We start from the raw sequence: 13,560 nt of genomic DNA, 5'->3' as shown, positions 1-13,560 counted from the left end.
GGAGCGGCCGTAGGCTACACGTGTGCTGCCCCTATTACACTACTGTTTAGGATATCCTCCATACCGGGAGAGGCGGACAATTCCCAGATAATCACACAGACCTCGGATGAAGCCTCTGCGACACGACATATTTATACTTTACTAATAAGAAGACGCAGATTCCCACAGCAGCTCATTTACCAGGACGCCGAGGTGCTGAGGAGCGCGGCCTCATTAGACCTGAGGTGACGCTGATCCCACAAGGACTGCCTGCCCCTGCGACATGACTATAAATGTGAAGGGCTCAGGTCCTCACACGGACGGTCCCTGTGCTGGATCACTAGGGACTGTGCGACATTGGACGTGTCCATAATGAGCAGGTAACGACAATACAGAACCGGAGACCAGAAGAGCGACAATCCCGTGCTACCTACTAATAGTGGAGCACAGCGACTATGGAGGGACGGACACTACTGTATTAGCTGCGGGATCTGTGTAGTGGCAGCGGCACAGGTGTCTGTGGTGCTGGGATATCCGGGCAGAGACATCATGTGATATCACAGGATCTGAAGAAACATGTCTGCAGCCTCATGGAGGACACCATGTCCTGCCCCATGCCTCCTGCCGCACTTATAGGGGATTATTACCTCACATATAGGGGATTATTACATCATATAGGGGATTATTACCTCACATATAGGGGATTATTACCTCACGTATAGGGGATTATTACCTCACATATAGGGGATTATTACCTCACATATTGGGGATTATTACCTCACGTATAGGGGATTATTACCTCACATATAGGGGATTATTACCTCACATATAGGGGATTATTACCTCACATATAGGGGATACTAGTGTAATGTCTCCTACCTCACATATACGGGATTATTACCTCACATATAGGGGAATATTAACTCACATATAGGGGATTATTACCTCACATATAGGGGATTATTACCTCACATATAGGGGATTATTACCTCACATATAGGGGATTATTACCTCACGTATAGGGGATCATTACCTCACATATTGGGGATTATTACCTCACATATAGGGGATTATTACCTCACATATAGGGGATTATTACCTCACGTATAGGGGATTATTACCTCACATATAGGGGATTATTACCTCACATATTGGGGATTATTACCTCACGTATAGGGGATTATTACCTCACATATAGGGGATTATTACCTCACATATAGGGGATACTAGTGTAATGTCTCCTACCTCACATATACGGGATTATTACCTCACATATAGGGGAATATTAACTCACATATAGGGGATTTTTACCTCACATATAGGGGATTATTACCTCACATATAGGGGATTATTACCTCACATAAAAGGAATTATTACCTCACATATTGGGGATTATTACCTCACATATAGGGGATTATTACCTCACATATAGGGGATTATTACCTCACATATAGGGGATACTAGTGTAATGTCTCCTACCTCACATATACGGGATTATTACCTCACATATAGGGGAATATTAACTCACATATAGGGGATTATTACCTCACATATAGGGGATTATTACCTCACGTATACGGGATTATTACCTCACATATTGGGGATTATTACCTCACATAAAAGGAATTATTACCTCAGATGGTTGATATCAGTGTAATGTCTCTCCCCTCACATATACGGGATTATTACCTCAGATGGTTGATATTAGGGTAATGTCTCCTACCTCACATATAGGGAATTGTTACCTCACACAGGTAATATACCCCACTAATAATACGCTATTGTCCCCCTATGTGTGCGTAGACTTAGTAAAATAATGTCCATTACTTCTCATCCTGACGGCGGTCGGAGGAGAACTCAGAGTAATGGCTGTCCTGTCTGGAGAACTTTATATTTCACTCTATAAATTCTCAATCTTCACCTCATGTCCCATTGTCGATAGTACAATATTGGGATCTGAAAGTTTTATAAGAAAAGCTTGTTAGATGAGGAAAACAATATTTTTTGCTTGATAGATTATAATGATCTCTTCCTCCTGCTGTTTACTCAGATGATTTCCATCCTGTGACTGAATCATGGCGTCCATCAACATGTCCAGCACTTACACAAGTGTTTTTATCCTGCAGGGGATCCCGGGCTTCGAGTCTTCTCATGTGCTGATTTCCATCCCCCTCTTTGTCATGTACATTTTGTCTCTATGGGGGAACCTTCTGATGGTGACCCTCATCACGATGGAGCCACGGCTCCACAGTCCCATGTATTATTTCCTCTATAGCTTGTTCCTCACGGACATAATCCTGTCACACACAATTCTTCTCAAAATGTTCTTCATCTTCTGGCTGAATGACAATGAGATCACCTTTATCTCCTGCTTTACCCAGATGTTCTTCATCCATTGCTTTTCTTCCATGGAGTCCGGAATCCTCCTGGCCATGGCCTTTGATAGATACATCGCTATCTGTAATCCTCTTCATTACGTAAGTACGTTAACCAACACATTAATAGTGAAGATAGTACTAGCCCTGGTGATACGAAGCACCCTCATAGTGATCCCATGTTCTTGGATGGCCAGCAGACTCCCATACTGCATGAGCCACCAAATTCCTCACTCTTTCTGTGACCACATGGCGGTTGTGCAGTTGGCCTGTACCGACACCACCATCAACAGTGCCTATGGCTTGACCGTGGTCTTGATGGTCATTGTATTTGACATATCATGCATTGTCATATCCTATGCTTTCATATTGAGGGCGGTTTTGAGACTTTCCACCAGGAGCGCCAAGAATAAAGCCTTTGGAACATGTTCGTCCCATATTTCCATCATTGTCATGCTCTACACCCTGGGACTGTTTTCCATCGTGACTTATAGAATAGGTCATCTAGCTCCATATATCCATGTGATCCTGTCCAACCTCTACTTACTGATGCCATCGACCTTAAACCCCATCATCTATGGTGTGAAGACCCAGGAGATCCGCACTGCAGCTTTCCATCTGTTCACTCATGTTCCCTCTTAGTATTTTATCAGATAAATGGAAGACTGGGATTGTTTATGTCTTTGCCTCTTGAAGATTATAACTTTCCAAAACTTTTTGGAAAAAAGGCCTTGGCTTTGTGAGACTAGCTTTTCTTCTTTTGATGGCATTTTTATATAATTACAAATACTTCAGTGAGTATGGTAATCCATATTTTGAGGAAAACTGACAAAAGCGATTCTTCACTTGAAATTTTGTCATCGATGTATAGATTTATGGAGTAGGTTGTCATGGTTCCAGAGGTAACAAATAATTGGGTAATTAGTGTCTTTTTGTAACCCACCTTATAAGAAAATGTATTAAATGTAATAATATTGTGCTTTTATGCTTAATGTTTCATTTTCTTTAAACATTAAATGTAGTGTTTTTTTATTTTGTTTTTAATAATATTATGAGAGTTTTACTAATGATTTGAGTTAATAAAACACGTATACCGGTATATACTATAAGTATGAAACATATACAAGTGCATTAGCCTGTGTGAAAAATAGTGTTGGAAAAGCGTACTCCTCTTACAAATGTTATTGCCGAGCAGTTGGGCCGGACCACCACCACTATTGTTTTTTTGCGTTCCTTTGTTAAATTGTGTGCACGTAAAATACAAATTTTGTTGCAATGTGCGTGTGTGACGGAGCCATGCATTCTTGACATATAAAAAGGTTGCCAGTGGCCTTGGATAGTATTCCTGGTCAGTAAGTCCTGTGGTCCTGGATGAGGGAATATGTGAATAATGCTGCATTTACAGCGGCCGATAATCTGTCAGTTTGTAATGATAACGAGTATTGACCCATCTCGTTTATGATAATTGTGTAATGTGAATAGGTTGAGCAACTGAATGATGTGTCCAAAAACTTTAATATATCGTGTGTGAAATCGTTTTAGCGAGCAAAAAATATTCTCACTCTCATTCATCTTTCGAAAATTGTGTGACGTAACCAGAGATTGTTAGTTTGATCAACAATTATACAAGAAGGAGGAGAGGAAAATCCAAGTCCTAAATAGGCTTGACCATGTTCCAAGGCCATAAATGGTCCAGTAGCAGTCCAATGGTCGAATGGACCAGTAGCATTTGAACAAGTAAATAATTGTGATTATTGTAATCTTTTTTATTTCACCAATTCGATTTAATTTTATTTTTACAGTATTAATGGAAATGTTAGTACAATACTTTAAGAATTCATGTATTTGAAGTAAAGAGTATCACTAATGAGATCTGATCCTTGAACAGCCCTATGCTTCATATCGGTCTGTGTGAACACTGCACAATGTTTGATGTTACAATGCAGCAGACCACTATTCCAATATTTCTGTCAGGAACATGATATATTTGATTGTCTATGATCACGCACACTGAGCTCTGCTACGTCCATTAAAGCTGAGCACAGACACACGCTGTGGGCTTTTCCGACCACCCTCTTCACTCTGCCTAGAAAGCTCTTCTTCTCTCTTGGCCTGGAGGCATCTCCCTCCCCCTCTGAATACAGCTGTAACTTGAAACTCCGGTGTGGGACTCTGTCCCCCCCTCCCTCTCGAATGCAGGAGTGTTCAGAAAACCAGTTTGTCTAAAACCGTGTGCTCTTTTGTTCATGTACAAACTTAATAGTAAGGCATAACTTGACCCCAATTAGTGACAGAGATATGGAAGTTATATATTTGGTATGTGCATCGGCCGGGCCATAACCTAGTGCGTTCTAAAATTTCCTGTATCCTAGAAATGAATTATTGCGTACTCACGGTGCATGTCTTAATAGTCTTGGTCTTAATAGAATGCTAGTTGCAAAGCAAGATCAATGGTTATTCCATCGTCGCTATACGAGGTTGCATCCTGGAGCTGCGGTGGATATGAATGTTCCATAACTCTGAGTCCCTCTGAGAAAGTAGGAGTGCATTCCATAGCTCCGCCCACTCAGTGATGTCACGACCAATGGGTATAAGACCCTGAGAGCTCAGTTTAAAAAAAAACACGTATGCTAAAACAAAATCCTAGAAAAACACAAGAAGTCCTAAAAAAAAAGGATCCCTAAAATATAACTTTTAATTGGAATAAGTTAAAAAAAAATATTCTATTTTCATTAAAACAGTATTATTTGGGAAAACAAGAATGTGCCTGTTAAACCCTAGAAGGTAACTATACTTAAGTATACTGTATCTTCTCCCTTTGTGCCCCCTTTATAAATGATGTCCCAGCCTCTTCCTGCCTCCCTTACAGCAGTGGGAGTCGGAGGCTGCGTTATGCTGCTGTGCGCCTGCTGGTGAGAGATGGCTGACTCATTGCTGTCAGTGGTCAGGGACAAAATCAGAAATGAAGGTGCTTCCTGGCTTACCGACATCTTGGTCGAGCGGAAGCGCCCCCCCTGCTGCTCTGTCATCGGTTCCCGGCGGTCAACGGTCCGCTCGGCATATCTGCCCACCGAAGCATCTAAGGCTACTTTCACACATCAGATTTTTGCCATCAGGCACAATCCGTGGAATGTTGAAAAAAACTAATCTGTAGCAGATTGTGAAAAACATGCGAAAGATCCGTTTTGTCGACGAATCCGACTAGCTGATCCAGCTAAGGCTGCTTTCACACATCAGTTTTTTGCCGTCAGGCTCAATCCGGCGGATTTTGAAAAAAATGGAACTGGCGAATGATGCCGCCGGATACGTCTTTTTCCCATAGACTTGTATTAGCGACGGATTGCGCCTGATGGCCACATGTTTCATCTGTCGTTTGCCGAATCCGGTGAAAATTGTTGATCCGGCGGAGGTAAAAAACCATACAAAGTTACGTTTTTTATCTCCAGCGAAAAACCGGACAGCGCAGGATCCGGCGGCATCCGGCGTTTGCTACAATGGAAACCTATGGCGCCGGATCCGTCAAATGACACAATCCGGCAACGGATTCCGTTTTTTAAACTGAGCATGCTCCAATTTTTGGGGGATCCAATTAGCTGGATCAGCTAGTCGGATCCGTCGAAAAAACGGATCCGTCTCATCAGTTTTTCACAATCTTCGACGGATCTGTTTTTTTCAACATTCGACGGATTGTGACTGACGGCAAAAAACTGATGTGTGAAAGCAGCCTATTTGGATCCCCCAAAAACTGGAGCATGCTCAGTTTAAAAAAACGGAATCCGGCGGCAAAGGGTTCCATTGTAGCAAACGCCGGACGCCGCCGGATCCAGCACGGTCCAGTTTTTCGCTCGAGAAAAAAAACGAAACTTTGTATGTTTTTTCCTGCCGCCGAATCAACAATTTTCGCCGGATCCGGCAAACGACAGATGAAACGTGTGGCCATCCGGCGCAATCCAGCGTTAATGATAATAATAATAATAATAATAATAATACAAGTCTATGGGAAAAAACGGATCCGGTGGCATCATTCGACGGATCTGTTTTATTCAAAATTCGCCGGATTGAGCCTGACAGCAAAAAACTGATGTGTGAAAGCAGCCTAAGCCTTGCCCCATTACATCGCGGGGAGGGCACACTCATCATTCACGTCATCGCTGGAACACGCACTCTACTCTGCTCGATGGCTGCAACCCTCTCATGTCCTGGAGGCACCACAGCGCCGCGTGCACATCTCCTGGCCACGCCCCTTTGTCTCATGGTTTCTGCACCCCTTCCTCCTCATAGAGGCAACGCAGAACCGCCATTTTGCAGCCCTCTGACACCTTATTCCTCCCTGCACCCCCACATCTCCTGTGCCAGCCAATACCTACAATGGGACGGCAGGCTTGCAGCAGCGCATCCTCTGTTGGGGAGCCTGCTTCCTCTTTGTAGTTCTCTAATGTGCAGGCTTTGCATAATACCCCTGCACCCTGTACAGTCCCTGCACAACCTGATGCAGCTAGTGCTATCCTAATAAACAGCACTGCTGCTATGCCACCCCCACCGATCCCCACACACATTTTAAACAGCTTGCAAGGGCAACTCCCACCACAACAGTTACCCACTATGGGTACACTGCCCACTAGTGCCCTCATTTTGTCGACTTCACCTATGGTCCACGTAGTGGCGGGTGCTGGCCCCCCAGCCCTGACTCCATGCCGTCATGGGCTGGGTAACCGCACCACCGGGTCCTCATCTCCATCTTCATCTTACAGTCTCGATCGATGCCGTCGCTCTCATAGCAGGCGGAGCAGGCATTCATCGCGCCGCTTAAGATCTTCTAGACGAAGTTGCCGATCCAGATCATCTCGCTGGCGATCACCTTCCTCTTTTGACGAGTCATCTGACGGATCGAGAAGAAATTTGCGTCATAGGTCGACACGTCACTGTCGCTCCCCTGGAATCTCAACAGTTCCTGATCATTCTAAGGACATGGTTATTCCTGTACAGGTTGCTCCGGCTCCTCCCGTTCAGTCAGTTCAGCATAGTATTGGTGAATACCAGTATGCAGGGGCTTGGGGGGAGGGTGTGGGTTTGCTTCCAGCCTTAAAAGTGATATTGAGTCAGGCTAATTTCCCACCTAGATCCTAGTTAACGCCATGCATTAAACAAAACTCCTAAATTAGATACCCCAGCTCAGTTCAGCATACATAAAGACGCGTTTTTCTTCATCATATCCCCTATTGGGTCTCACTTGGATGATGAGACTGTTAACAAAATTAAGGCTAATGATTATGTTGATATTTGGGCCCTCGTGTCTCCTCGATAGAGAACGATGCCCCGTGGATAGACCATTTGAGCGTAAACCAAAAGTCGTAAAAACGATTAATAATTGGTTACAGGCGATGTTCGTTATGGGCTGGGTCATGGGCCAAAAGCACCCAGACAGCTGCTCTGAGATGTTCATATATATGGACACCATTTATAATTCGTATAAGACCCACGGGGGTAGCGCTTGGCGTTATGAGGCAAAATTCAAGAGGCGTTTAGCCCTACAACCTCATCTGGGTTGGGAAGTGAAAGCCACGGATACATGGATCTGACTTATGTTGGCCCAAAAAGTTTCACCCACCTTTCACATGGCAGCCTCTGCCCATACCTCCAGAGCAGGGTCAGTGGTACTTGGTGCAAATATCAAATGCAGCTCAGAAGTCTATAGGAAACTTCAGAGAAAAATGCAATTACGCAGAAAGTCTATGAAGCACAATTATTCTTGAGGATACTTGACACGAATAAGTCCTTGCTTAGTCCAAAACACAGATAGATATGCTTATAAGGCAGTTCAAATAATATCCAGCTCAAACAGGGAGGTCTGGGTAATAGACTCAGGTTCTTGCAGAGCAGAAACAGCTTACATGTCCAGCAAATGCAGATGGAAGCAAACACGAGCAGCAGATAACGGAGGATTACTGGAACTGGTGTATGCAGCAGGAACTCAGAGCAGAGTAGCAGGATAACCCCACAGGTTCACAGGAGCAGGTATATAGCCAGGGAGTCACCAGAGGTCAGGAGCTGGATTGCAGGCAGAATACTCTAGCACAGACTGAAGGCTGGGGTGGAGTTTTATAGCAGGAAGACACAGTGCACATGAGACCAAAGACGCCATCTTGGAAAAGGGCAGTGATGCACAAAAAGGTAATAAAAAATGTTCAGAGTCCTGACATTACTCCCTCCTTAGAAGCGGCCTCAGGACGATCCTGGACCTGGTTTCTCAGGGAATCTCTGATGAAAACGAGAAATCTTCTGTTGGGCATTGATGTTTTCCACAGGTTCCCAAGAGTCTTCCTCAGGGGGATATCCCTGCCATCTTATCAGATAATGGAGCCGATTCCTGTTATGATCCGGTGACCTTGGAGCCACATGAAAACTTTCTCTGAAGTCGGTGGAACCTGTACTGACCGCAAATCCTGAACTAACACCGCAACTAGAAGTAGCCGTGGGGTGTGCCTAACAAACCCTAGACACCTCGACACAGCCGGAGGACTAAATACCCCTATAGATGGAAATAGGAATGCTATCTTGCCTCAGAGCAGACCCCAAAGGATAGGCAGCCCCCCACGAATAATGACTGTGAGTAGGAGAAGACTAGACACACGCAGGTAGAAAACAGGATTTAGCAAAAGAGGCCACTCTAGCTAAATAGGAAAGGATAGGACAGATTACTAGGCGGTCAGTATTAAAACCCTTCCAAAAATATCCACAACAGATAATACAAAAAGTTCCACAATCTAACTAAAGACATGGAATGTATATCTGCCACTCCAGAGAATCCAGCAAGACTGAGAAAATACTGACACAATCTAAGCTGGACAAGAAAACACAAAGAATAGCACTGAATTGTGAAGCACACAGCATGTGTGCCACAGGAAAAAAAAAACCAGACACTTATCTTTGCTGATTTGGCAGAATGACAGGAGGAACCAGGCAGAGGTCTAACACCTCCCAACAACAATTGACAACTGGCAAGGACTAATGAATCCTGCACACCTAAATACCCCAGTCAGAACTGCAATCAGCAGACACACCTGACCATGACTGCAACCCAGGGACAACTGCACTACCACCTACTACCACCGGAGGGAACCCAAAAGCAGAATTCACAACAGTACCCTCCCCTTGAGGAGGGGTCACCGAACCCTCACCAGCGCCCCCAGGCCGATCAGGACGAGCCAGATGAAAGGCACGGACCAGATCAGCAGCATGGACATCAGAAGCAAAAACCCAAGAATTATCCTCCTGGCCATAACCCTTCCATTTGACAAGGTACTGAAGCCTCCGCCTCGAAAAACGAGAATCCAAAATCTTCTCAACCACATACTCCAACTCCCCATCAACCAAAACAGGGACCGGAGGATCAACAGAGGGAACAACGGGCACCTCATATTTCCGCAATAAAGATCTATGGAAGACATTATGGATAGCAAAAGAGGCCGGAAGCGCCAATCGAAAAGACACCGGATTAATAATCTCAGAAATCCTATAAGGACCAATAAACCGAGGCTTAAACTTAGGGGAAGAGACCTTCATAGGAACATGACGGGAAGTGTTGTGTATCCGCTTTTTGGGCTCCCCTGGTGGTTGCTGGTGGTACTGGTGACTTGTTTGCCTTTGCTGCTTCTGTTCACCTGCTTCCATCAGTGTTTGGGAGTTTCCTATTTAGCCTTGCTCTCCAGTCATTTCCTTGCCGGTCATCATTGTAACCAGAGCCTTCGGTTGCATGTTCCTGCTACTAGTCTGCTGATCAGCTAAGTGGACTTTGTCCTTTTGTTTTGTATCTTTTGTCCAGTTTGCAGTTTTTGTAATTCTCTGTAGCTGGAAGCTCTTGCGGGCTGAAATTGCCACTCCTGTGTCATGAGTTGACACAGGAGTCTTAAAGTAATTTCAGGATGGTTTTTGAAAGGGTTTTCAGTTGACCGTGAAGTCCTCTTTTGTATCCTTCTGCTATCTAGTAAGTGGACCTCTCTTTGCTAAATCTACTTTCATACTGTGTATGTTTTTTCCTCTTAATTCACCGTTATTACATGTGGGGGGCTGCTATCATCTTTTGGGGTATTTCCCTAGAGGTAAGCCAGGTCTGTTTCTTCCTCTACCAGGTGTAGTTAGTCCTCCGGCTGGCGCGTGGCATCTAGGAAGTCGTAGGTATGCTCCCTGGCCACTATTAGTTGTGTGGTAGATTTAGCTCACGGTCAACTTGAGTTTCCATCACCCGAGAGCTCGTTCGTTATTTATATGTTTCTTACGTTCCCTTGCCATTGGGAACCATGACAGTATGACCGGCCAATGTTAAACTTATTGGCAGAAGAAAGGAGAGAAAAAAGAAGTCTGTAAATTTTTTTTTTTTTTCCTTTTTCCCTATGCTTGCTCCATAGTTGGATCAGTTGTATTTCAGCTCTAATTACTGCCTTTGCCTTTCTCTCCTTATAATCCTTGAATGGCTCTGAGCTCACCTGTTTAAAGATGGATCCTCAGAGTTTGGCTGCAGGTTTAAATAATCTTGCTACGAAGGTTCAAAATTTACAAGATTTTGTTATGCATACTCCTATTTCTGAACCTAAAATCCCTACACCAGAGGTGTTTTCCGGAGATAGATCTCGGTTTCTGAATTTCAAATATAATTGTAAATTATTCCTTTCTCTCAGACCTCACTCCTCAGGAGATCCTGTCCAGCAGGTCAAGATTGTAATTTCTTTGCTGCGAGGTGACCCTCAAAATTGGGCATTTTCATTGGCACCAGGGGATCCTGCGCTGCTCAATGTGGATGCGTTTTTCTTGGCTTTGGGGTTGCTTTATGAGGAACCTAATTTGGAGATTCAAGCTGAAAAAGCTTTGATAGCCCTATCTCAAGGGCAAGATGAAGCAGAGATATACTGCCAAAAATTTCGTAAATGGTCTGTGCTTACTCAGTGGAATGAGTGCGCCTTAGCGGCAAATTTCAGAGAGGGCCTTTCTGATGCTGTTAAAGATGTTATGGTCGGGTTCCCTGCGCCTACAGGTCTGAATGAGTCCATGACAATGGCAATTCAGATTGATCGGCGTTTGCGGGAGCGCAAACCCGTGCACCATTTGGCGGTATCTTCTGAAGAGACGCCAGAGAAAATGCAATGTGACAGAATTTTGTCCAGAAGCGAGTGGCAGAATTATAGGCGTAAAAATGCGTTATGCTTCTATTGTGGTGATTCTGCTCATGTTATATCGGCATGCTCTAAACGTACTAGGAAGGTTGACAAGTCTATTTCAATTGGCACTTTACAGTCCAAATTTATTTTGTCTGTAACCTTGATTTGTTCATTATCAGTTATTACCGTGGATGCCTATGTGGACTCTGGCGCCGCTCTGAGTCTTATGGACTGGTCCTTTGCCAGGCGCTGTGGGTTTGATTTAGAGCCTCTGGAAGTCCCTATACCTCTGAAGGGTATTGATTCTACACCTTTGGCTTGTAATAAACCACAGTTCTGGACGCAAGTGACTATGCGTATGACTCCAGACCATCAGGAGGTGATTCGCTTCCTTGTGTTGTACAATTTACATGATGTTTTGGTGCTTGGATTACCATGGCTCTCTGAGGCCTTGTATTGATTATCGACTCCTGAATAAAATTACAGTCAAATATCAGTATCCGTTGCCTTTACTGACTGATTTGTTTGCTCGCATAAGGGGGGCTAAGTGGTTCTCTAAGATTGATCTTCGTGGGGCGTATAATTTGGTGCGAATTAAGCAGGGGGATGAGTGGAAAACCGCATTTAATACGCCTGAGGGCCATTTTGAGTATTTGGTAATGCCTTTTGGCCTTTCTAATGCACCTTCTGTCTTTCAGTCCTTAATGCATGATATTTTCCGTGAATATTTGGATAAATTTATGATTGTGTACTTGGATGATATTTTGATTTTTTCTGATGACTGGGAGTCTCATGTTCAGCAGGTCAGGAGGGTTTTTCAGGTTTTGCGGGAGAATTCTTTGTGTGTAAAGGGTTCAAAGTGTGTTTTTGGGGTTCAAAAAATTTCCTTTTTGGGGTACATTTTTTCCCCTTCTTCTATTGAGATGGACCCTGTCAAGGTTCGGGCTATTTACGACTGGACGCAGCCTACTTCTCTGAAGAGTCTTCAGAAATTCTTGGGCTTTGCTAATTTTTATCGTCGATTTATAGCTGGTTTTTCTGGCGTTGCTAAACCTCTGACGGATTTGACTAAAAAGGGTGCTGATGTTGCCAATTGGTCCCCTGCTGCTGTGGAGGCCTTTCGGGAGCTTAAGCGCCGCTTTTTGTCTGCCCCTGTGTTGCGCCAGCCTGATGTTTCTCTTCCCTTTCAGGTTGAGGTCGATGCTTCCGAGATCGGAGCGGGGGCGGTTTTGTCGCAGAGAAGTTCCGACTGCTCAGTGATGAGACCTTGTGCGTTCTTTTCGCGAAAATTTTCGGCCGCCGAGCGAAACTATGATGTTGGTAATCGGGAGCTTTTGGCCATGAAGTGGGCATTTGAGGAGTGGCGTCATTGGCTTGAGGGTGCCAGACATCAGGTGGTAGTTTTGACTGATCACAAGAATTTAATTTATTTAGAGTCTGCCAGGCGCCTGAATCCTAGACAGGCACGTTGGTCGTTGTTCTTTTCCCGGTTTAATTTTGTGGTCTCGTACTTACCGGGTTCTAGGAATGTGAAGGCAGATGCTCTTTCTAGGAGTTTTGAACCTGACTCTCCTGGGAATTCTGAACCTGCTGGTGTCCTTAAGGATGGGGTGGTTTTGTCTGCTGTCTCTCCAGATTTGCGACGTGCTTTGCAAGAATTTCAGGCGGATAGACCAGATCGTTGTCCGTCTGGTAGACTGTTTGTTCCTGACGATTGGACCACTAGAGTCATCTCGGAAGTTCATTCTTCTACTCTGGCAGGTCATCCGGGAATTTTTTGGCACCAGAGATTTGGTGGCTAGATCCTTCTGGTGGCCTTCCCTGTCTCGAGATGTGCGTGTTTTTGTGCAGTCTTGCGATGTGTGTGCTCGGGCCAAGCCTTGTTGTTCTAGGGCTAGTGGGTTGTTGTTGCCCTTGCCTATTCCTAAGAGGCCTTGGACGCACATCTCTATGGACTTTATCTCGGATCTCCCTGTTTCTCAGAAGATGTCTGTCATCTGGGTGGTGTGTGACCGTTTTTCTAAAATGGTTCATTTGGTGCCATTGCCTAAGTT

The 13,560-nt window shown here is 44.5% G+C and overlaps 1 protein-coding gene across 1 annotated transcript; it reads left to right on the top strand.

Moving 5' to 3' along the window:
* The first annotated feature begins 2,054 nt into the window (after window positions 1-2,054).
* Window positions 2,055-2,996, top strand: LOC143817857 (olfactory receptor 52K1-like). Its single transcript, XM_077299320.1, has one exon. The coding sequence runs from the start codon at window positions 2,055-2,057 to the stop codon at window positions 2,994-2,996; it is 942 nt and encodes a 313-aa protein (XP_077155435.1).
* Window positions 2,997-13,560: the final 10,564 nt, after the last annotated feature.

Source organism: Ranitomeya variabilis, chromosome 3 (genome assembly GCF_051348905.1).
Source record: "Ranitomeya variabilis isolate aRanVar5 chromosome 3, aRanVar5.hap1, whole genome shotgun sequence".
In the NCBI taxonomy this organism is placed as follows: domain Eukaryota; kingdom Metazoa; phylum Chordata; class Amphibia; order Anura; family Dendrobatidae; genus Ranitomeya; species Ranitomeya variabilis.
The sequence above is the reverse complement of the archived record's forward strand: the minus strand, read 5'-3'. Positions and strand labels throughout refer to the sequence as shown.